This window comes from Vidua macroura, chromosome 7 (assembly GCF_024509145.1).
Source record: "Vidua macroura isolate BioBank_ID:100142 chromosome 7, ASM2450914v1, whole genome shotgun sequence".
Classification (NCBI taxonomy): Eukaryota; Metazoa; Chordata; class Aves; order Passeriformes; family Viduidae; genus Vidua; species Vidua macroura.
The window spans coordinates 26220660-26245843 of NC_071577.1; the positions used below are offsets into that span (position 1 = coordinate 26220660).

Genomic DNA, 25184 nt, shown 5'->3' on the forward strand with positions numbered 1-25184 from the left:
GGAAGGACAAGTCCTGTAATAAAACTAATTAATTCATGTGGAATTTCTAGTCACTATTGTGAAAGTGGACGAATTCCTCACTTCTGAAAAGCTGCCCAAGTGGCCATTAATCTGGCTGTGGTCACAAGCAGGATTCCTGTGGCCTCCTGCAACACCCAACCAGCCCCCGGGACAGAGCCTGCAGAAACCAAAGTGGATGTTGTGATTTCCTCACACCGACTCCCACAGCCCGAGTTTTACTAGACAAGACAGTTGCTTCAGAGGCCTCCATGCCAAATTCCTCCCCATGCCCACAGACCAACCATGTCTCAGTTATGTGCAGGGAGGTCTAGACCTTCCTAGACCTCTAAAGTCAGCCCAAAACAGGCATTTTGGCGTTATTCAAAGCTCTGTAGACCAGTTGCTTTCCACCTGCCCAGTCTTGGCCATGGTCTCAGCAACAGGTGCCCTGAAAGGAACGGGTTTGTCCTGAAAAGAACAAGTTTGTCCTGAAGACATCAGAAGTTGTGTTCCCACCACCCAGCTGGGGGTGCAAGGAAGTTGAGCTTTACAGGTCCCATCTGCAGGCAGCGGGAACCCAGGATGCAACAGTGGGAAGCTGGCCTCCTCTGCAGAGAAAGAATCTAATCAACCAAAATCCCTGGATAATGCACAAGAATTAATGGAATCTGAAAGTTTGGGGTGACAGAGTCTGTGGAGTCTGGCAAGGAAAGAAAGGAGAGAAAACACTGATTTTAGTTGCTAAAATCAACAACAACAAAATTACTCAGAATTCCCACAGTGAGCTGACCTGTAAGAAGGCACCATTTTGTTCTAGTCTCACTTTTCTCTCCCAGGTCCAGAATGCTCTTTAAATTCAGTGATGGATTGGTGGGTTAGCCTCTAATTAGTACCTGTACTGCTGACCCAGCATCCTGTCCCAGGAATGGCAATATTCCCTAAACACCACTAGAAAACCAGATCTTCTGTTCCAAACGATCTCTGTAATAGTCTGTAACAACCTGGATTTTTGCCTAAACAAAATCCTACCCAAACCACCCCTGCAGAAGCCATAGAAGCAGTCCTGTTCATTACGGCCAAAAGAAGAGGCACCCTACCTGTCAACAACTCACCAGTCACCTCAGACTGAGCAGCAAGCACTCTTGAAGAAATGGATGTCAGATGCTCACCCTTTTCTAGTTAGAAAACAGCAAGGAGAAAACAAGGGAAGGAAGGCTTCAATCTCCTTACCAAGCCAAGAGAAATTCATCAGCTTGGACTAAGCCTTCTACAACTAGCCAGGAGAGCTGAGACCAGACTTCCGGCTGAAGTCTGACCAGCAAGATCATACCAGGAAATCTTGCTGTAGTCTGGAGCAAAAATACTGGGCAAAGCTTTATGAATTTTCATTACATTACAGGACATGTAATCCCACACATGTTGTTATGCAACTGAGTGCAGTGCACTGTGTGTCAATGTTGTAGACATCCTGCATCACGAGGACAAGATGCAAGGATACACAAAGACACCTCTCTAAAATTGCCTCCAGCCAGTAAGGTGTTGAAAATATTATAAATTTCAAGGGCTGAGCATTAGAAATACCCTCATCCCACCTGAGCTGGTTTATCTGCAGAAAACAGTAAGAAAAAGCAGGGATTTCAACACAGTCCAATTCCCATCAGTGCTTTGTGTCACTCTCAATTACAGTCCAGAATGAAATACCAAGAAATCATTCCTTGCAGGCGGCAGAATTAATGGGATCTTTGACTACAGAAAGCACCAGGCAGTGAACTTGTTCCCTCACCAGCCAAGAGGCACAGTGCAGCTTTCTTCAGAATAAAAGCTGCAATGTCAGAGGACAGTTCAAGGCTTATAAAAGTGACCTGATGTCTCCCAGTATTTCAGTCCATAACAAAGGCACCTAATTCCTAATCCTTTCCTTTCTTAAACAATTTATTTCTACCATAAGCTGATGCAACAAGAGACTTAATCTTCCCACTGGTATCTCACTAAATTACATGTCTGGCAAAACACTGAGCAGAAATCAATCAATAATGCAATTACAAAGAGCAGTCAAATTCTGGGCTGCAGCAAAGCTCTGATAACTGTGCACTAACCCTTTTCTCTTCAGCCTTTGTCTAGAATAGCCATCACATCACATGTTCTTGTAATTAGGTGTCAAGTCAACGTGCAATGAGGACACGCTTGGCCAGTTTGTGAGTGAGAAACACCTTCCAGTTTGCTGGCAGTGACTGCTGAAAGTAGGCACAGATGTTTCGGTCAGACTTGGTCTACTGAATGTAATTTGTCTTTGTAGAAAGAATAATAAGACTAGATTTGATATGTGATAAATTGGCAGAAAACACACCCTTCCAGAAAAGTGAAGATTCAGTTGGGTAAATTTCTTATCACGGCTCTGTGGGTCCAAACAAAGACCAAGACCTGTATGACAGAGCATGAGAATGTGCATGGGGAGGAAAGTGGCACACGGCTGCCACGACATCAGCTCAGCGGAATAATCTGCACAATATGTTAGAACCCCTTGCAAGAATTTTTCCTTCTCTCTGAAGTCCACAGCAGGACCATTGCAGCATGGGCAGCCTCCCAGTCCCACAGCACACTCAGCACCCATGAGGCACCACACTGTTGCACACATGTTCTACAGCTCCCTCCCCCGGGAAGACACTAATGCAAGCCTCAGGACAAACCTGCCCCTTCTGGCAGACGCAAACAGTCGGAGAGGACAAGCTGGAAAGCCAAGCACAATGTGTTCAGTATGTGCTGCTAAAGGACACCGCCATAGGGGCACTGATTCCAGCAGCACCTCCCCAAGGGAGAGCTGGGATGAAGATGGGTGGAAGTGATAGTGGAAATGCAAGCAGTTGCAATGGATTTGCATCTCTCCAATACAGAAAGGGTCTGCTAAGCAGACACTTGATCACAGTTACATATCTCACCCCAATTCAAGGAAAGAAAACAGGAATTCTTATGCCTGAAAACTAACTACACCACCAAGCTCAGCCTTCCTTCTGTAACAGAAATGCTTTATACAGCATCTTTACATTCTGCCTTGGCCTTCCTCTTACTCTGTCTGCTTAGAGCAAAAGATCCTCCCTGAAGGAGTCCCAGCAGGAAAGGCAGATGTCACCATGTTCAGAAAGCTTAGAATTGTCCAATCCAAATAGAACTGCAAAAAATCCACCAAGGAAACCGTTGTTTCTCCTAGCTCATAGCTCAGAACACATGACCAGGAAAAGCAGGTACAGGAATGCTGCTGGCTGCTGGGATGAAACCCTGCCTTCACAGATCCAGCTGTGTTTGTGGATAACAGCGACAGCTGCCCATCGGGCAGATAAATGAGACCCAGATGATAGTGCAGCCAGGTCTAGTAGAGCCATACACAAAGACACCTCTCACATTCCAGTTTTCACTGTTTTGCCTCCTGAATTGTTTATCTCAGCTCAATTCCTGGATGTGGATAAAACAAACGACATGGACTTTCTCACAGACAGGGCTTCTTGCTGTTCCCTTGACAAATACCATGCTCAGTGAGTATAAGCCTGAAATCCAGAGGAAAGGAAACAACTGCAAAGGGCAAGAAGGAAACAGATCATTTGCCAAGGGACAGCATGAAAACACATTTCTGCTTTGGGTCAGAGCCTTGAAATCTTCCCAGGCTTCCCTCTCCCTCCAAACCACCATTTTCACACCAGCAGCACTCTCACCATGGCAAACTCCAGTGGGACTGTGGCAGGGGGTAGCATTATTTCCAAGAAGCTGCTTCACAAAGGTGTTATTTATTGTCTTAATACTTAAAAGATGTCCAGGTTAGCTCTTGACCAGACACAGCTGCCACAGACAAGCATGAAGACCTGGTCCACCTACTGGCAAAGCCCCAGAGGCAAAGAGGACAGATGAACTGTGTAGTTTTCTCATTCACCTATCATCCCTACAGCTGCTACTAATTGCATTTGACTTTTAATAATTTCTTCCAAGGCAAGGAGCTGTGCAGACATTTGGCTTATCCTGGGCAGAGCTGCTGTAGTGGCTATGGACATATTAATACACTCCTGTGGATTTGGTTCTGGTAGTCAGCTTCCCTGGCGTGTAGTAATTCCCAAGCCTGCATAAACCAGGCTGAAAGCCTGACTGCTGCACTCGTAACCAACCTCCCTCTTGCTCATGTGCTTCCAGCACAGGATGAGGGGGGCACTCACAGCCTGGCTCTCCTCTGCTCCTCACCCATGTTTTAGCAATGAAGTACTTTCAGGACATCCACTGCTGCATTGGACCCACCAACTTGACTGACAGGGTCAGAAGTTGTGGGGGTGGGAGGACAGATACACACATGCACATGCAGATCATGACGGATGCTTCATTTCCCTACAAAAGCAGGAGAAAAGCAGAAGTCTTCCTGGCAATTCAGTAGAAATGAAAAATGCATTCATAGCATTACTGGCGTGGTTTTCAAGTTGCTGTTAAAATTCCAGTTACATTATGCTACCTCCAACCTCAGAGTCTTCTGTGTTTTCAAGCAATACATTAAACTGTCTTTTAGCAGCGCCTGCCAAGGGGAAATGAAGGTTTTGACATCTGACCTGTAAGGAAGGATGTGTGGCATTTGGAGCTACCCAAATAAGGATTTTAGCTGGATGCTAAAACAAGCTGTGTTTTTAACAGTTAACCATTTTGACGCTGTTTTCGTGTCATGGGAGTTCAAAGTGTAGACTCTGGTCAGTTGAGGAACGTAACTCCAACCCTTCAAGTTCAAGTTTGCATGGAGCCACATTCTTTGCACAGCTCTCTTGCCCTTTGGAAAGGTTACTTTGCACTGGCATGGACTGAAAAAACACATTCGTTTTAATAAGTGAGATTCCAAAGCAGGACTCATTAGCTAGCAGTGGGTTCTGAGACATATCCCACTAAATTAGTACAAGTACACCAACAAAAAAGTAATACTACAAACACAACTGATCTGAATTGGGAAAGAGAAAAAAAAAAAAATTCTCTTAACTGATCAGCTTTGAACAGCAGCTCAAGAACCATTTTTTCAGAGTGGAACAAGTTTTATTCCTAGGATCTTGTCTCCATTAAGAGAAAATATGTTCTTCAGTTGTTCTCATAACTTGGACAAGACAATCTAGGGCATTTGCTGACATCATTGAGATCTGCCCTGCTGCACCTCTTAGCATAAGCTCCCACCTGGAAGCAGCACTTGGCATCCTGCTGGGCACCCTGCTGCACCTTGAGCCAGTTCAGATCACTTGTTTTCTAGGACTAGCTTGCAGCAGGACTATCTCCTGAACCAGCCTGTTCTAACATAAGGTGAGAGCTGAACCAGAAGAAGGAAGGGCAAAGGACGTGCGTGGGAGCTGAGAGCCACACAACAACACCACATGAGCCCCTGATTCCAGTTCATCATGGCTAAAACAGAAGGCTGGATCCCCACCCTCTGGCTGAGATTGGAGGGGTTGAAAGACCCCAGCGCTACCTAAATGCCTCTCAAATCACACTGTGTCTACAAGACCCATATGGCCAGCTTAGGCCTGTTTTGAATAAAAGGTGGCTGCAGGGACTGAGACATTTTCTGCCAGGACACAGACTAACACAATGAAAAGACAGTCCTCCCTGCTCCCTGTGTCCTGGAGGACCTTGTGCACATCATTTACTCCATCTGCAAAACACCGTGATAATCTTGCTGAGGTGCTGAGAGAATAAACACACACAAGACCAGCAGGAGTTCCGTGAGCTCTGTGCACACAGTAACAGCCCTGTCCCCAGGTCACGTGGTTCCAGTCAGAAGTACAGGAGTTTGTTACACCATGACCTGAAACAAACTGCAATGGAACATGGTCCAGAGGCACCAAAACTACCTAAAAGGCCCTGATCCCTGTAGATGCTGAGTCTCCACCTCACTCCCACACTGATGGTGAATGATGCACTCGCCTCCCCAGGGAGGGTAGAAGTTCTCAGACTGATTTCCACAGACTGCCGCTATTTTGTTCCAACATTCCCAAGATCTCCAAAATACCCAAAGCCTCTTGTGCAACGAGCAACATCCCTTGCTTCTTAGCTACATGGTGGTTTATGTTACTTTCCGCCTACAACCATTTCAGGATTGGCTTTACAGACCTTAGTGGAAGACTAAACAATGCTGGAGCCATAGCAGGAGAATTTGCAGAGTTTTATTCCTTGTTTTATTTCAGCAATCCTTCTGCCTCTCATCAGGGACAAAAAAACTTGCCAACCTCTTAATTTAGGAATAGCACGAGCTCTGCATTCCAGTCCTGAATCAGCCAAAGGAGCCTTTTCAAGCTGGAAAGGGGAAAAAGGGTAAATACTTTTAAGCACATTTAAAAAGGAAAAAAAAAAAGGCACCACAAAACCAACCACACCAAAAAACCCTCAACACCTGCTTTTTGCAGGCAAAAACTTGCGCTTGGGGCACTCTTGAAACTGGCTTAACATCAGCATTTGAAAGCAAATTCCAGTCCTTGCTCTTTTGGATGCCAGAGTTCTTTCCCTGTCACTGCTTAAAACGAAAAGCAAACTCAGCTCCCTCATATACATTTAGCAAGCAAGTGCAGATGGGATCAAAGATGACAGTCTAAAGAGAAGAGTATCAAGTGAAGCTGGCAGATTCAGATTCTGTTTTTGTTTTGGGTTTGGTTGGGATTTTTTTCCTAATGGCTACAATAACCTGTTAAAAGTTTTGTAATCTGAAGAGCGCAAACCCTTTTCTGGATGTCCAAGCTCCTCTGCCAAGACATGCTCAACTGTGAATATTCCAGCTGCATGTTTCACATCACGCTGGTTAAGCATGTGCCAGTATTTTTATTATTCATGCCCTATGGATACTACAGAGCACCACATACATTATAGGGTTCTTAAAGTGTGTTATTTATGTGTGTGTGTATTATCCACAGAGATACAATCAAATAAATCACACCCATTGTAAAAGAATAAAGATAATCCAGTCAAGCAAAATGCTAAGTGAACATAATTCTGAGTTAAAGTCTGAAAAAGAAAAAAAAAAGAAGCACTAACTCAGAATATCACCTCTCAGCCCATCACTGCAATGCCCTCCACCTACCCCAGTTTTTTGTAAAAGCATAAGCCTGGAAGTCAGTGCCAAATTCCTTAAATCTAAATGCCCTTGGCTTCTTCTGGAGAGTCTAAAATTCATTCCCTTGACACGCGTATTCTGTGGTCAAGGAAGATTTTGCATCAACATTGTTCTCCAGAGTCCTGGCTCTCCACAGCCCTTCACAGCTGGGCAAGGGAGCAAGGACAGGAGAAGGGACAACAGGAGTGGAGACAACAGCAGTGGCAGCCTGCCTGTGCAAAGCAGCAGCTTGAAACGTGCGAAGTTCTCCATGCTGCTCTTTTTTATTTGCTCCACTCTCTCCATCTCTCCTCCTCAAGCAGAGCAGCATACACAGGTACCCTGAGGAGCATGCACAGGTACCTGGCTGCATTCCCATCCTCACAGAGAGGGAAGCCAAGAGGTACAGCCCAGTTCAGAGCGCTTTTAAATCAAGCCTCAGGAGGGGAGGGAGGGAATTCAAATCGTGCTGCTGAACTAGTTATGCAAACAGGGTCAAGAGCCCAAGTCACAGCCAGGGGAGCAAAACCAGCAAGGCGGCAGAAATCAAGGAGGGGTGATTACAAAGGAGAAAGTGATGGTGTCTATTTTCAGAGCTGATTTGTCAATTCTCAACATCCCACGGAAAAGGAAAGAGCTTGCAGCTGATCGCACGGGAGAGAAGCCATTAATAAAACCCAGCACAGCTGAACCGGCAACCCGAAGAGCGCTCCCTCCCACGGCGATCGCAGCAACAGGTCAGGAGCCTGTTGGTGTCCCTGTCCCCGGGGCTGTGCCCCCGGGAGGCACTCCTCTTGTCCTTGCACCCAGTTCCCGGAGCAGGGGAGCCTGAGGGGGCCAGGACCCCCACGGGAGCTGGCAGAGGTCACCTCATCTCCAAGGTAGACTGTGCTGGAAGGGTGGCCATAGGGAACAGGTTCCTCACATAGCACGGCCCCCGCAGTCCCTCAGCTTCCCCCTTCCCACCAGGCAGCACATGGTCCTCCCACACCACCTCTCTTCTTGTCTTTGGGGCATCCATCACCTTTCAGGGTGGTTTTACACCTCCACCAAATACAAATCTGAACGTTCACTTCTCTCTGCTCCCCAAAGGACCCTCCCCATACCTCAGCTGCATCTCCCCAAAGTTCACCCTTATCTGTTCTCATAGTGGGTTTTTTCCCCTAAAAGACTCCCAACCTCCAGCCTGCCCCCTGGAGCAGTCCCTGCATTCCCCCCCCGCCCCCCACCTCGTTACATTCCACCCCTGGGTTTCTTGCGCCATACCAAGGAAACCTCTCTAACCCCCGAAGTAATTGCACCCCCAAATACCCTATTTTGCCCGCCTCAGGGATGCGCTCATGCTTTGTCCCCCCTCCAGCGCCCCTTTCATTTCCTCCCTCTTTGTGCTTCCCTGGACTTACTCTCGCTCCTCTCCCGCAGGGATCCTCATGTCTGCCCTCTGCGGGGTCGCTCTGCCCCGGGAGGACCCCCTCGAGGTCACCCTTTACGATTCCTTTGTCCCCTGGACGTTCCGGCACCTCGGCGCTGCCCTGGCGCTGCCCCGGCACACGTTCTCGAGTGCGCGGTGTCCAGCGCCCACCTGTCCCCCCGTGCCCGGTACCCGGTGACCGATGCACGCTGCAGTCCCCGGTGCCCGAAGCCCGGACGGCGGTCCCCGGTCCCAGGTCCCCGGCGCGCAGTGCCCGGTCCCCGGCGCGCCGCGCAGAGCGCTCGGTGCCCCGTCCCCGGTGCGCGGCTCTCGGCGCGCCGTGCCGGACCCGCGGAGGCCGGGGCCGGGCGCTGCTCACCTGCGGGGCGCTCGGCGCTGGCGCCGTACTCGGCCGTGTCGCGGCGGCGGGCGCAGGTGCCCTGTCCCTGCACCAGGGCTTGCAGGGGCAGCTCGGCGCCGGGGTCGGGGTAGCAGCGCAAGCCGGCGGCGCAGCGCGGCGTGTAGACACCGCACGCCTCGGCCTCCAGGCGGGCGCACACCGGGCAGCAGCCGCAGCCCGGCTCCCGCACCAGCTCGGGGCAGGGCGGGCGGGCAGCCGGGGGGCAGGCGGCCAGGCGCTCCGCCGTGCAGGGCGGGCAGCGGAACAGCACCTCGGGCAGCGCCGGCCCCGCCAGCGCCAGCGCCGCCGCCGCCGCCGCCAGCAGCAGCCGCGGCCAGGCGGCCCGCGCCGCGCCGCGCCCGACCCCGCCGAGCGCCATGGCGGGAGTGACGGGCGGCGGGGCCGGCAGGTGGACGCGCCGCTCGGCCCCCCGGCGGGGCGGCGCGGGGCGGAGAGGAGAGGAGCGGAACCAGGCGGCGTGGCACGGCACGGCACGGCGAGGTACAGCACGGCCCGGCGAGGCACGGCTCGGCTCCGCTCGGTGCGGTGTCGGGCTAAGCGGAGCTGAGCGGGGCCGGGCTCGCCGCGCCGCCGCTGGGTCCTAGAGCCGCCCCCACGCCCGCCCCCGTTCCCCTACGGGGGTCGGGGCTGTCCTTCCCGGTGGGGAGCGGCGATCCGACCCAGAGTGGGCTGGGGCCAGCCGCACACAGGGCTGGGGATGACCCAAAGAGGAACTGGGGAGTCTGAGCGACACGGGGCTAGGGCCTACTGTAATGGGAGACAAGGTCTCCCTCTGGGGATGGGGGTCTGCCCCGCTGAATACGGTGGGGCTAAATACGGAGGCAAGACCGGCCTCCCGGAGACACCTTGAACAGGGACGGATGGAGATCCCGCTCCATCAGAGGGCTGGGGTCGTGCCTCACAGCAACACCCAGTGCTGGGAGAGGGAGAACTGGATGATATCTACATCCCCAAAAATGAGAGGAGCTGGGGGGTTCAGCAAGGGCCAACTCTTACCCTGCTGCCACAAAAGTTCCAGGCCTGGTACAAGCAGACTCATTTCAGTCCAGGTGCCACCATGGGCATGGGGGCCAACACCTGTACTCCCAACACCCAGTTGCTCACCAAAGTTGGTCCTGGGAGCCACCATGCCTCTGTGGGAACAGGACCCTGCAGTTGGGAGAGACCTCTTGGAGACCCAGGGCTCCGTGCCCATAGGGATGCCCCATGTCTTCAGCCTGGCTGCCCACAGGGTATTTTACCCCTGATCAAAGCTGTCTGCAGCTGACTCAGCACCTCTCGTGTGCCACTGCCTCACGAGGCTGACCAAAAGTGGGGTACAACCAGAGGCAAAGAGACAGAGATCTCTGAGCTTTGGGGTTTTGGTATGAAATACCCATTTCAAATCCTGTCACACTCCTTTTCCTGCTGCCCAACTGCCACAGGCTACACAGAGAGTTTTAACTACAAGGGCTATTACATAGAGGTGACTTCTTTTTCTGTAATAAAAAATAGTAACAGCAAAGTCAAGGGAGTGCAACTGAGCTAATGAAGCTGGAAAACTCAGTTAATATCTTTGTGGGGTGTATGGTTAAAGTCAAGCACTGAGGCAGCCCGAGTTCCCTCAGCCATGGATAAAATGACGGCTTTGGAGCATTTAACATTTGCTGGTGTAATTTTTTGTTGTTCTGGTTTTATTTTTTTTCAAATTAAGAAAAATGCAGAATGCTGCTGTTGACAACTCGCACAACACAACTTTTGGCATAGGATTACTCACAGCTCTGGAGTTATACAACAACATGTTTGTTTGTGAGATTGATGACTGCAGGGTTGGTTGATGGACTGCAGCATTCAGCGTGCTCTGTGAAATCTGTGATACGTCCTGGGACTGAGTATGCAGTCCCATCCCAGTCTCTGGGTCTTCCCAAACAATAACTCAGGTTTTACAAGAGTTTAATCAAGCATGGTCCCTTTCTCTGTCTGCCCATCATGCTGCAGATACCTTGCCACAGAGGAGCTACCCACTTGCTTTAGTTTTTAAAACACACCATTGCTTGTTTGCACATTGCTTAAGCTCGACACTGATGTTAAACAGCCCCATTTCACTTTGGAAAGTATCCAGTTGGTTTTGGGGTCCCTGTGGCAGCAGCACTCGTTGCTCTGAGTACAGGGGACTCTGAAATTCCAAGCCAACCAACATGTTCCCCTGAAATTACAAGCAAATAATGGAGAGATTTTTATTCTGCTTCATGTTACAAAATGTCTTTTTATATTACAGAACCTAGATTTTAGCCTGGGTGACTTGAGAAAGTCCCTTCCAGAAGACAAAAAGAAAAATAAATGCAGTAAAAAAGCCCAGCATAGGATTTGCAATTGTTATTCCCACAAATCTCGAAGTGGGAAAATGGGATGCACAGCCGTGCATACCAGCAGCCCTTCAAAAGCCTCCCTTTTAAACAGATTTCCCAGCAGATGTTCAATAGAAAATGGAGCAAATAATTTTCACTGCACACTTACAACTTCTCGGGGATAGCGGGAAGGAGGCTCTCAGTACCTTTTTTATGATCTGCTGTTGACTTCACTAATGACTCACATTTGGTTCCAATGAGATATTTTCATATGACTAATGAATCTATATTTGGAGGTGTAAGAGAGTTTGGCTAATTATCTGTTGCAGTCAGTTAAATATTCCAAGTATTCAAAGTAGGTTTTCTTCCAGTGGTAAATGTTATGCTCTCACAGTCTGTCTTCTGGTGCTTTAAAAGAGCCCAGAACTTTGACTCGCACCAAGCTGACATCTGGGTTTCTGCATGTGTAAGCACAAGAGATGGCCTGAACTTAATTATACAGCAAACCAATCCTGTGGTTTTTAGGTGGCCAATAGGTCATTGCCCAAGGGACGATTTAAACCCTATTTTTCAACACACACTTGATGCTTGCAGCGGCCCATTTTGCTGGGGGCATTTACTGGGGTGCCATTAATAACTCCTGGCAGGGGCAAATTCCTTCTAAGCGCCGTTGTGTAGGCTGCTTGTGCACAAATCATTTTTCCACAGGGAGGAGGGCTCGAAATCTGATGAGAGAAGAGAAGGTAGAGAGGAGGGGGAAGGAAGGGGCTCCGCTGGCTCAGCTGCCTGAATTGCAGAAGGACATTAAACATAATGATCCTGTAGGGAAAGAAACCGTAGTTAGCTCAGATGTGGGAACGAGCCAGGATTTCCTGTTCATATGCCTCTTTAGTAGGTGCTCGGGCTGTTCTCCTTTTATCACCGTCATTTTCTTTGTCTGCCACTAAAGCAATAACGCCGGGTGCAGATACAATGGATCAGATGTTCCCCCTGCCCCTGCTGCTGAAGCCCTGGGCTGGGAGACCTCTCTGTGCTGCTCTCCAACTCCAGCAGAACAATAAAGAAGATTTTACAGCTGTTACGGGGATGGGGGAGGCGGGGAGGCAGAGGGAAACAGCTTGAGTGCCCGTGGCCAGCTATAATTTCTCCAGTGGGTCTTTGCTGACAGTTTTAGGATTAACAAGTGAGCTCTGTTCCCAAGCATTTACCCCTCTGGATAAGCTGGCCTGTTTGTTCTCAAGGGTTTATTTTACCCTACAAAATATGGCATTGCCAAACAGATGTAGGCTTGTTCCTAGAAAGGCAAGTTATAGCTGAAGCTGCATCTCACACAGGCTTTAGCCCTTGGAATTGTTTGGAAATGCTACAGTATTCCTCCGACCCTTTTCAGGGCAGTTTTTTCCCACAGACGTGCTGGTTGATTCTTTTATGGCTCTGTCCTTTGTCAAGGATGAATTAGGAAAAATAAACTCACAAACAAAAAGTGGAGGCCCAGCACAGAGATCCTCTTGCTACCAATGATTAAGAAGTATTTTACAGCTCCGAGTGTGTGGGGGGAGAAAACAAAGTGCCCTTCTGCCTTTTTCTTTCCCTCATTTTTTCTTCATGGGTAATGGGGCACGGGGGAGGGGGAGAAGAAAAAAAAATCAAGAATATTAAAACAATGTTTTAATTATTTTTAAAGTCCTCCTTTTCAGTAGACTGACACAAAGTGTTTTATAGTGGGTGCTGGAGAAAGTCTCCCGAGTCCCAGAGCGGGCATGGTGAGGGGCAGGCGATGATGAAGGGGAGGCTGTGAGGAGGAAGGTTGGGATTGATATATTTATGCCTCCACTTTCTGTTTGTGAGTTTATTTTTCCTAGTTCATCCTTGACAAAGGACAGAGCCATAAGAGAATGTTGCTTTCTCCCTGGAGATTCAGTGAAGCTCAGCCATGAGTAAAAGGTACTGGGAGGTAGGCATTGCCTCTGGCACACAGAGAAGCACATCAGAGTGGGATGACAGGGTGTCTTCCCTCCTTCATCCCCATTCCTTCCCAGGGGGTGTCAGGCCAAGGCCAGATGCAGTAGCAGGGGCAGAAGTAGCTCTGCCCTGCCCTCTGCCCCTGCAGGGGGGACCTTTACTCCCCCTCAAAAGGAACACTAAGCCTTAAAATCCAGGCTGTTGGATCCAGCCATGGAATTGGCTCTCTGTCCCTCCCTCCACACTCCCCAGGACTGTAAGTCCCAATGCCCCAGCCCCATGCTGAATTGGTGCATGAAACTTAACCTGCCTTCAGCCACTTTGCTGAAGTAGCTTTGCTCATTGAATTGGGGTGGTGGGAGTGAGCTCAGCAGAGCCCTGCAGGGAGGAGGGAGGCACTGGCAAGACCCTCTTGTTCCATCTTGCCCGCAGCTGCTCCCCAAAGCAATCACACAGTAAACAGCAAGCTTTCAAGGAAATAAACAAATGGCCCAGAAATGAGTTCCCAGCATTGTGTCTTCTTCCTTGTCAGGGTTAGGTGCCCAAAGGTTCCCTGCATATCTTACTTGCACTGCCAGAGCTACACCTGTGGTTGCACATCAGTCTCTTGTACTTCCACCCCCCCAAAACTCATCAGCATGTTTCACACTTCCATCAGCACTTGTTCTCTGGAGCCTGGTTGGCTCCTGTGCAAGGGTTTCAGGTACCCCACAAGTTCCTGCTGCTCTGATCCACGCCCATAGCTCTGCTGCTCCACAGGTCACACTCAGAGGTAGGTCTGGACCTGCCTGATGCCCCAGGCACCCCTCTCCATCCTCATATTGTTTTCCCCAGGTGCATCAGCACAGCCAGGGTTCAAATGTCAGCAGAAGGGTCAATTATAGGCCACTTTATTTACATTCACCCTATCTGAAATGTTTTTAGAGCAGCCCTAAATGCATTATCTTTGAGTCTGATCCAGTAATTATGAATGCTTAGGAATGGTCCAGGCTAGTTTGTTTAGATTTCTCCAGCACTGATTAGAGATTAGCAGAGCTGAAACCACCCATTAGCTGGAAGGCATAAAGCAATGGGGATTCTCATGCTAAGGGGCCAGGTGCTCGGTACTTACCCATCTCCCAGGCACCACTGCTCTCCTGCAGGGGTGTAGGGGAGAGAGGCAGGGTGTCACAAGTTTGTCTGGTCTGCAGTTGCCATACAGAGCAGAGGCTTCTGCACTTGGACACCCCAAAAGTTACTCCTCACACATCCCTAAGCTTCCCTCAAAGATGCCTTCAATAGTTGCAGGTGTTTAAAACACTTTGAAACCCAGCAGCTGAACAGGAGGAGGTAAGGAAAAAAGGTTCAATATTGACCTAGGCAGATCAGGCACTGTGACTTGGCTACTAGGGATGATCAAACAAAAGTAGAGAGGATTTATGTGGAGACTGTCCTTGATTTCTGCAGGTACCAAAGCTAATTGCTCTTGGAAGAGGACGTGGCAATGAGATGTAGCTGAGGGAGAGGAAGGAAGAGCCAAGGCAGCAGTGCATCTTTGCAGAGATATTCCTACTTTAAACAAATCTCTGTTTGAAGTGGGCCTTGGGTGGCTAAAGGACCTAATACTGGACACAACTTTTTTATTACAGTTTCCCAGTGGCAGTTCTCAGGATATCAGTAGAAGTTGACTTGTTTACAAAGATCTAAATTTTCAGTGGCTTTACAGACATCACAAATTCCAGCTGTAACTTGGAGGGAATGGGCAATAGTACTGTTCATATTTGGTGACTAACAGCCCTTGCTTCTTACCTCAGGACCTGCTTTTCTGGCCTTAAGAGACCTTCACTCTCCAGACCACTCCACCATGATTTCCCTTCAGTAGTCTGAATGCTCCTGAAAACTCACGTGCCTGGGTGTAAGAGCCACCACAATCCATACACCTACCGAGTCTTCCAATGATCCATGGTTTCCGTGGGGATTTAGATCCCAAGATAAAAGCTAGATTAAAAATCCCTTTGCTTCAGTGAGTCCAGATGCTAAAGGGTCCAGCTTCTTGGAGAGGGCTGGGACAGCCTCCCAGCCCCTGGAATAGGAAATAGACAGTATCCCCCTGACAGATATGAGAACCCAAAGATCCTTTTTGCATTGACAGGCTTCCCGTCGGTGCCTGGTACCCCTTGAACAGGGCAGCGGGATGAAAGCATTTCAAAGCACACATAGATGCTTAAGAATTTTGTTAGCAGCATCAGCCAACATTTCTACTTGCTTTGTATTTGCTGTTGGAAAAGTAATAACAGCTTTGGAGAACCTACTCAGGAGAGAAAACAGCTCTTTTCTAGGCACCATGCTGGGATGCTGCTTTGAGTAACAACATTGCATGCAGGAATGGAGTGGAAAGGGGCTGCAGCCCCAGGGAGAGCAGGGATTGCTTACATGAGTCCACAGAAAGTGCTTGGATGGAACAGGATGAAGGAAAGGAAAGTGTAGTGTGACTACATATTAAGAAAGGACTCCAGCTGCTGGTCTCTAGCTGCCCATGTCAAAGCCTCCTCGGGGAAGTAACTTTATGCGTCTCATGGGACAAATAAAACAAGTACTGGAAGAAACACAGGGAACAGTCGTGTTTTGGCTGGGGCAAGACAGGCCATTCAGATCTTGACTCAGAGCACAGAGCTCTCCTAGGGCAAGAGAAGTGTTTGAAGGTACACTGACATTTATGTCTAGCACAAAGGAAACCCCAGCACTAGAAGTCCCCTGGCTGTTGAAGAACAGGAGCTACTCCAGGACTAGGGAGCACACAGGACTGCAGTGCCTTTAACCCCCTACCAACTTCTTAAACAAGAATTTCTCCAGTCCCATTTCCCTGGCCCTACACCTCTCCTGACTCATTTCTGGATATGTGGCCAAGGCAGAGAAAGATGGAGCCAAGAGCTGAGGGGACAGAGCATCTTGCATCCTCATCCTACAGCTCTCCAGGACCTAGATAAACTCTATCCCACCTTTGACCCTGCTCAGTAGCAGAGACCACTTGTAGAGGACCTTGGGGCAACCAGCTCTGCCCTTCTGCCTCCAGACAGAACCCCTTGCCCTCTTCAGCAATACATAGGAGAAAGACGAGGAACCAGCCCTGTAGAAAAGTGTCCAGGGGCCAGCAGAAAAACACGAGGCCTCAACTCACAGTACTTAATCCTGTGCTTTAAAGCACACTACCTGTCAAGACAGGTGTGGGAGGGGATGATCTGGATGATCTCATCCCAGGGTAGCACAATGAGCCCTCCTGCACTGGTGCAGCCCTGCTGAGACAACCAGGCAGCCTGAGACACTCCTACAGCAGTGAATCTTTCCATTTCTTCAGTATGTTTATATGTACCAGCCTGTGAACACAAGCACTGACATGCAGCCCACAAGCAAGACCCCTTCTGCAACATTCTCTCCAAGCATCACTGCTGGTTTCTGGCTTGCTTCTCTGGACCCTCGCTGTGACAGAGGAGGAGCTGCACTAACAAACTCTTCACTTTCTTGCTGATGTGGACACCCTGCCAAAGAAAAGGCATGACTAAAGAAGGTTGGGCCACCACTGCCCAAGGCTGTATATTCCTTCCATCCCAAGAAAAAGTTCCCTAGTAACCCCACAAACCAATACCTCCAGGAATCCCCCACCTAAAGCAAACAGATGCTGTGCAGAGCAGACTATTCAGCTAGAGACTATCAGAGTTCCCCTTAAGAGCTGGAAAAGGTTGCTTAGCATCTGTTTGGATCCAGTTTTGAGTATCTCCAGCCACTTTGGGCTAAACCACTCTCTCTCTGAAATTATTTTCTTTTTATTGAGACAGAACTTCCCTCACAGCAGCCTGCCCCTGTTGTTGCTTGTCCATTTGTGGCGCCTTTCTAAGGAAGAGACCTGCTCCATCCTCTCTGAACCCTCCCTTTGGAGAGTCAAATACAGCAATTGGTTCTTGCCCTCTCTTCTCCACATTGAACAAACACAGCCCACAGCCTCTCTTCATCACTTGCCATCACATGCTAGTAATTAACCAGACCTTTTATTAAAGATTCTTGTATCTCATTCAGCAGTAGAGCATGATTTTAAGTTTATAGCTCTGTGTCTGTTTCCAAGAATATTTTACTGGCCTGATGTACAAAGATGCTTAAACCTTAAAATGAAGTAATCCCTGCCACAGAGCAAAGCTTGCTAATTAACCCTTCACATAAAATCACTACAGCTAAAATCTCAACGCATGAGCACCAGCGTAGCTCAATGGAAGGGCAGGGGCTTTTAGGAAGATAGCAGGAGGGATCCAGATCCAGGTTTGCCTGGCCATCAGAGCTGCATGAGCCAAGCTCTATCAGGTTGCTTTGAAAGCAAGCAGACATTAAAGCTGAGGACGCTCCCACTCAAATAAACTAAATTTGGATTTTAAAAACAGCCCCACTCTGCAAAGCAGCTCTATAAAAATGTCATTGTGGGACATCCTGTTTATTGTCTCTCTGATCCCAGATGAAACCCACTCCACCAGAGAGAGCTGTTTTCTAATGAGCTTTCTGCAAGCACAGGTTCTCCACCCTCACCCACAAGCTCTAAACCCCAGGGTCCAAATCTACCTCCCCCCAAACCCTATGCAATACCCTGGCTTTTGGGATATCCGCCCAACCAGAACCTGATCCATTTTCTGCATCCATGCTGGATCCATCCTTTACAGCATCCAGCTCTCCCTCCTGTCACTCTGTCCCAGTGGGCACTGCTGGTGTGGTTGCACAGAGGAACAGGGAGCAGTCAGGAGCAGACACACCCTTGTCTAAGGCAATAAACCAGTTACTCACTCTTTTACTACCAGAACAGCTGTGAGCTGGAGTAAAGCCTACTTACCTTTGTTACTGGGATTTTCCAGAAGAACCTAAGAGAACAAGCCTGTGTGCTACAAGCATTCAATGAGAAATGAGTATATGATTTCCTTCAGCATTTTTAACTCTACCAGCAAGTACAGCCCAGTGCTGACCTTTTACAGGAAGCAAATGCACAGCAACTGGTGTTGGTTTCCCGCAGTGTCTTTTGAGAGTTGAACCACATTTTAATTCCCTTTGATGATGCACACACACCAACTTGTGCTGAGAACAAAGAGAGAGCATCCCAAAAGAAAGGACAGGAATATCTGCTTCTCTTCAAACTTGCTTTGTTTATTTTTTAATTTGCTGATTAAATCTTAAACCTTATCCTCAGCCAGGTGTAAGGGTGAACAGTGCATATTCCCAGAAAGGCAAGGACTTGATTAGAAAGATTCTGTCCTGCAGAACATGGGACTGTGAAGCTGCCAGCTGGAACAGTAACAGGTAACAACGTGAATGTCTGGATGTACTATAGCTGCAAAGGAGCAGCAGGAGCCATGTGAGTAATGTTTGTGCACACGTTGGACAGAACTGCTCCTTGCTTTTAGCAGGCTGGGGAAACAACAGCTTCTCTGGGGAATCAGCTTTCAAGACCCCAGAGCCTGTGATCCAAAACAGACCCAAAAAAGAGGAAGATGTCTTCTGAAACTGCAGGAAATAAACACAGGAAACAAAAAACATTAAAAAATACTTCCTGTATCTAGTCAGACTGAAAAATAGCTAAAAGTTGTGAATAGAAGATCATGCCAGTACCAATCAGGACACCAATGTAGAAAAAATTAAAATATGGTGTTACTGGCCAGGAGAAATGGAAAGATGCAGGTAGGTGAAGAGGAGAAAAAAGGGGTTGGATAATGTAATCTTGTCTGCTGAGAGCCCAGAACAATCCCAAAAGGTCTTTCCTGAGCAGTGAGCATTGCGGGGGGTATTGCAGGGACAGGATTGCTGTCTTAGCTCGCTTGCCCTCTGCCGGATACCAGGAGCTCCTGGGTGAAGCAGCACAACCACAGAGTCTGACCAAAGAGTCAGCTTTTTACAGTCCAGTGCTGCCTTTCCGCAGGGCTGCATGCACTGGGAATGCAAGGGGACTGGGCAGGAAAAGGCTGAAGAGAGAGCTAGAAACTGCAATGGATACAGAAAATTATAGAGGGCAGGCTAAAAAATTAAAAAATATTTTAAAATGAAATATCACAGAAGGATAACTCTTGTCACTTGTGTTTCTTTGAATTGCCCAATGTCTCAATGAAACAAGATTTTTCTAGCTCGGGTTCTCAAGATTTGTGCATCTGTCTCCCTGAAGGACATGACCACTGCTTTCTAGTGTTGCATCAATAAGCCTAGAAGAGGTCGTCAGGAGGATACTGCCATGCTCCTGTCCAAGCAGGACTACCCTGCCCCATGGAGAGGAGATAGGGCACAGCTGGTGTTATAAAAAGATGTCCAGCTTTCAAATTCCTCCAGCCACGAAGCCAATACAGAAACAACCCCAGCCCAATGGCTTTTGTGGGCCAGCCTGACCTAGCAGAGCAAAACCACAAAAGATCTCCTAGGAAATAGCTTTTGCATCTCTTAATTTCATGGGACAGGTCAGGGCAGGTAGCTGCATGGAAGCCAGCCAGGATTCCTGTATATCCACACCACCAGCAGCCTGCACATGAGCTACCACAAGGTTTAAGTCACGGTCTGTGGGAAAACATCAGCCTCTCCACACAAACTATTTACATCAAAAAATCACCTGCTGAGGTTTGATAGCAAGCTCATCATGATCCACATGCCACTGAGATATTGCCTCCATCCTCCCAGGCAGGTAGAGTCTTAGGACAACTTGAAGATCCTCCACTGCTGAGAATTCACTGGAAAACCCACTCTGGTGTGGCAGAGATGGGATTCAACCATGTGGCTTCCTATACTCAACACTGCCACTTGTAAAATTACCACATTGCCCTCTATACCCACTTTTCTCCCACAAAAGCAAGTAGGTGCTTCCACTCCAGCATGACAGTAACCTCTCACATGAAGACAAGGGGTGTCACTTCATGAATGTTGACATCGTGCCAATAAACACAGTCATTACTCAAAGAAGGGCAAAAGCACAGTGAACAATATGAAGTGTTTGGTAAACCAGTTCACCACATTGGTCTGAACTGGGAAGAACTGTGAGAGATCAGCCTGCCAAATCCTCTGCTGAAGTCCCTTCCAAATTACCCGAGCCAGCCAGGAGAGCACTGGCTGAGAAGCTGATGGGATGGGGTGTTTGGAGGCAGCAGGACTTCCCTGTGTCTAGACTGACTTGGGGGCAGGGGAGGGATGTGCTCCGTGACTCACCCATGCACCTGGCAGCATGGCAGTGGCCTCCACTCTGCCCAGCAGCTGGGCTGGAGGAAGTTGTGTGTGTGATCCCAAGGAGAACCACTCTGGAGCTGGGCCTGTGTGCTGCGGTGCTCTGGCTGGGGAGCAGGCAGTCTGGCTGCAGCTCCATGGCTGGAGCACACAAACCTGTTCCATCACTGCTTCAGTCCATGTCCTGTTCTGAGCCTAACTCATGGGATCACAGGGGACATGACTCTTCTCTCTGAGCTTGTCCCCAGAATGGGACTCTTCTGCTAGCCACATTACTCACACACCCACACATGTCCCACATAAGGTCTGGAGCTCGGCAGCCAAGATCCATGTTCACATGCTCTGGATCATCAGAGACACTGCTTCAAGACACCCAGAATCCTTTGGCAGGTCCCTTGAACATGAGCAGGTCAGAGCTTTGGGTGTCTGCTTTCAAACCCACTCTGGAACTGGCAGCATGGATGTCAAAGCAAGCTTGTGGCTGCCACAGCCAAGTGTGAGCCCAGGGAGACTCACAGAGCTGTACTTCACACTGGGATAATAAAGCCACCGTCCCCTGGAATGACAGTGAACTGTCCCCAGAAGAGAACAGTTGTGCTGGTGTAACTGCACTGGGCACTCCAGTAAGCTCAGCTAAAGTCACTCACATGTCACATCACATCCCACCCCTGACCCACATAGTTCTGTGGGTATGAGTCTGTACCAGTGCTCTGGCCAGAAAAATTAGACATAACAAATATATTTTTAAAGAAAGGGGGAGGAACATTTTTTCAGGCCTAGGGGTAGAGGGTGTTGGCCTGAACTGCAAAAGAAAGTTCAAGGTTAAATCCTCCTGCATGCAAACCAGCTCCTCCAGCAATGCTTTGCAGCACTTCCAAGTATCAACCCCTATTCTCACATCATCCATACAACCATCTCTCTGCTTTAGGCACACTCTTACTTTTGAAAAACGTCAGGCTGTAAATCAGTTCTGCTCCTAGCTGGCAAAGTCCTCCAGGTAAGGGCAATGTCCAGATAATACCTGAAAACCATGTGACAGAAAGCCAGGTGATGCAGGTGCATCAGTCCATGCTTCTCATTCAAGACTCAAATGGAAGGTTTTGCCCTCCTAGTTCTTGTTCTCACCTCTCTTCCAAAACTGGGACAGACAGGTGGACAAGCAGTTCATAGCTGAAAGACCCTGGACCACTCTCAAGGGACACCTGTCCAAAACCCCTTTCCCAACAAAGATTACCCAAAGCCTTCCTATATGTAGTAAATGTCCCTGCCAACCAAAGGGTTGCTTTGTAGGTTGACCTTCAGTCAGATGAGCTAAAACCAGACTGAAGTCCTGTCTTGGGCCTCAGTGCCAACAGGTGAAGTTTTATGAGCTGATTTTCTTGTTTTGTTTTGGGTTTTTTTAAGCATTTCATTCTTCTCATTGGAAGAGGCAAGTGGTTGACTGTAAGGAAGGAAGTGATGAAGGCCACCCCACTCACAACATTTGTTGATTCTCACTCATCTCTCCCAGCCTCTGCCACAGCAGAAACTGCACAGGTTAGATTTGCAAAACAAAGTTATCTCTTCAAATATGATGACAACTCAGCCATTTGGTGAGAAGTATTTCCTGCAATGAAGCCTCTTCTTGTAGGTATGCTTCCTCCCCTGAAGATATGTCCTCGTGTACTGCAGATTAATCTCTGTCCCTTGGACATGGTATTCCTTCATTTTTATTATAGCAAATTATTTCTAGGAAAAATACTGTATAAGGAAATTAACTGTGCTACAGATGTTAAAAAATGCATCTTGTATGGCTCAAAGCAATCAGCATGGTCATTTTTCTACTCTACCCATATTCAATTCCTTGCCACACTTAAAAATGATTGAAGAAATTGTATAATAGAGGTGCAACCATTTAGGCCATGAGGTCTTTACCTGTTCTTTAATTCAGTTAAATCCTCCACAGAATATTTTTCCAGTACCCATGACTTCAAAGCGCTCTTGTTCAATGCATCCTTTATAGTGTTCCTCACCACATAGGTGTCCCATGGACTTCACAAAGATTTTGGGGAGCACTTGGCAGCCCCTCTGCAGGGTTTCGCAGAGCCACACAGCTGGAGGGGCAGCTCTGGCCATCTCACAGGAAAAAGCCATCAGCACAGCAGCATGCCAAAAACTCATGCTTCAGTTCCAAGTGAGAAAATCCCGTAACAGAAACTGTGCCACAAACATCTGTGCTCTTGCCTTGGCCAGGTGAAATGGGCTTCTAATTGGCCTCTCCCTGAAAACAATCCAGGGACAGCAGTCCTGAGGATTGTGCAGTATAGATGGAGCAGTGGTTGCATTCCTCAAAGTGCTCCTCCATCCAGGCAGTCCTGCTCCTATGTGTTCATCAGTTGGGCTTGCAATGGGCCACCTTCAGGCCTCCTGATCAGCCAGGGTCACCCTATCTCCACTGAGGTCTGTCAGCCCAGGTCTCTCTTTGGAGGAGATATGATGGGCTGAGCCATTTGTCCTCCAGGCTGCCCACAGAGACCCACCTGGGGCTGTGTGGAGCACAGGGAACAGATCCTTCCCGTGATGGCTCACCTTGTCCTGCAGACATAGATCTCCTTTTGCTGGGGCCTGGTGATTAGAGAACTGCTCCCAGTGCCAACTCCTTTGTTTCCTGGCTGTATGCTGGGACACGCTGGCTTCGTGTTCAGATTTTTCAAATATTTTGCATTGTGGTTTTCCATGCAGTGCTCAAGATATTTTGCAAAAGGCACCTTATAAATTGACTCAATAAATACACATAAAACATCATGTTTAATCCTTCCTTTCACATTCTTCTCTTCATTATTAAAATGTCCCAAACCTACTGACTCCTTCCCCACCCTGTGTTTAGGCCAGCCCAGTCCAACTTAAAATACTTTTGGCTTCCACAGGAAGACTGGAAAATTACTATTTTGTTTCAAGAAAGCTTGTTTTGGACTAAAATCAGGCCTTGTTAATGGTCAAAGCAAAGAATGGCTGTACGGACTCTCACATCAGGTGCACAAAATAATCACAGCCTTGGTGGTATTTTCATGCCAAGGGATATGCCAAGGGACATGCCAGTGCCATACAGTAACACCTCCACTCAGCAGCCCTTCCTCATTGGGGCGCTCTGGATGGGAAACATACATACAAAAGAAAAAAATCTGAAGGATGGAGAGGCTAAATGACACATAGAAATAGGGTGAGCAGTGTGGATACAGCCTTGGGGGACAGTCAGGGCCTGCCACACCTTTGGAAGCATCAAAAAGGTGCCTGACTGCAGTGCATGAGTCCTAAAAAGTGGGTTCAGCCACTCCAAAAAGCAGGTGGGATAGGCATTTGTTTGTTAATTGACTTTAGAGGAAGATCCATCAAACCTGCATTTGTTTCCTCATTTCTTGATATTTGCACTGTATCCAGCACCAGGGATGTTCAGTCATCCAGCTCCCTGCTTTCATCAGTCTCCAGGTCCCATTTTCTCCTTGCAGCCCGGCTCTACTCAGCACCAAGAGACCATGGTTCAAGCACCAAGGACCAAGATTCTCCATGCATTAAAAAAGGAATGGGCCGAGAAAACAAGAAGTGGTAAAGGTCAGATTGTGATGGTGGCACTTTATCCTGCACTGGCCTGTGCTCTGCACCTCTGAGGTTTTCTTCAGCTGCTGAGAGATGAGAGCTAAGTATCAGAAGAGCATTTTGTATATCATGGGTAGTACCTGAGCATTCAGGATTTCCCCTGTCACCAGGGGACAGAATCTCATCTGAAAACATGCAAAATAAGCTTTGCTATCTGCAGCACAGCCACAGGGCACAGTGGGAGACTCACACCACCCATAGAGGCAGGAGGGCACCCTCACCTGACAGGGCACAAGTCCCAGAGGATGATATCCATGCTCTTTAACAAAACTGCAAATAAGGTCTCATCAGGTCACAGGTCTCTCGGAACAGCTGAGAGACCACACTCGCCCAGATTTTGTCCTGGAGCCCTAACCCTGTGGTTTAACTTTCTTAAGAGATTTCTCTAAGGATCACAATGTTCTGGACAAAAGACCTTTGGGACCTCTTGGGTAAATGTGGGCATTTTTTGTATTCATTACCAGCCTCTGGCTGCATTAATACCTTAGCTATTTCATCACAGGCCTCTCATGCCTGTTAATATGTCTTTTGGACTCATTTCAGCCCACAAGCCTTCCAGTTCCACAGTTCTGCTGTACAGCCTTGCCCTTTTTCAGAAGAAGCTGAGCGCTGTGGTCTGGAGGTTAAGGCCCTGGAGACTTGTGTATGGGACAGCTGGCTTCCATGCCTGGCTTGCTGCAGCCTTTTACCCTTTCCATCCCTCTGAGCCCAGTGGAGGAATTGTGGTGGAAGCAGGAGTGGGAATTACCTGTGAGCACATCCATCTGCATCCAATGTTCTCACTTCTTCACGGATAACCCCAAAACATCATGGTAGCAGCGAGACCAGGCAGAATGCTGGCTCAGCCAGCCACATCCAATACTTGTAGAGTTTTAGTGCAAGACCTGAATGAAAGAGAGATCAGGCTGTTTTGTTTGATAAATGAAAGGACAGACTCATCTTTTGATACAACTCTATTTAAAGATGGCCACAAAGACCAAAGATGGCCAAATGGAGCTTTGTCTTCAACGTCTAAAAGGGAAAGTCCTTTTCACAGTATTTTTCTGGACTTTTCTTTGCAGAAATATCTTGGTCCAGGGGTCAGGAAACGCCTCTGTGTAGAGCCAGAGATAGCAAACCCAAACCCATGCACTTAATGAAAAC

The 25184-nt window shown here is 48.4% G+C and overlaps 1 protein-coding gene and 1 long non-coding RNA gene across 3 annotated transcripts in view; both read right to left on the reverse strand.

Moving 5' to 3' along the window:
* The window catches only part of IGFBP2 (insulin like growth factor binding protein 2), a 58384-nt gene extending 48936 nt beyond the window's left edge, over nucleotides 1-9448 (reverse strand). Inside the window, exon 1 of the mRNA XM_053982206.1 lies at nucleotides 8875-9448. Within this exon, the coding sequence (XP_053838181.1) occupies nucleotides 8875-9274 (400 nt within the window). The 5' untranslated portion in view covers nucleotides 9275-9448. The remainder of the gene's footprint in view (nucleotides 1-8874) is intronic.
* A 12902-nt stretch (nucleotides 9449-22350) lies between these two features.
* On the reverse strand, nucleotides 22351-24940 carry LOC128810118 (uncharacterized). 2 transcript variants are annotated; one of them, XR_008437941.1, is made up of 3 exons: nucleotides 24790-24940; nucleotides 22977-24064; nucleotides 22351-22668 (listed from the first exon to the last, which is right to left on the reverse strand). It is a non-coding gene; the product is annotated as an uncharacterized LOC128810118 (long non-coding RNA). The 2 variants fall into 2 exon arrangements; XR_008437942.1 differs by having other exon boundaries at nucleotides 22977-24067.
* Nucleotides 24941-25184: the final 244 nt, after the last annotated feature.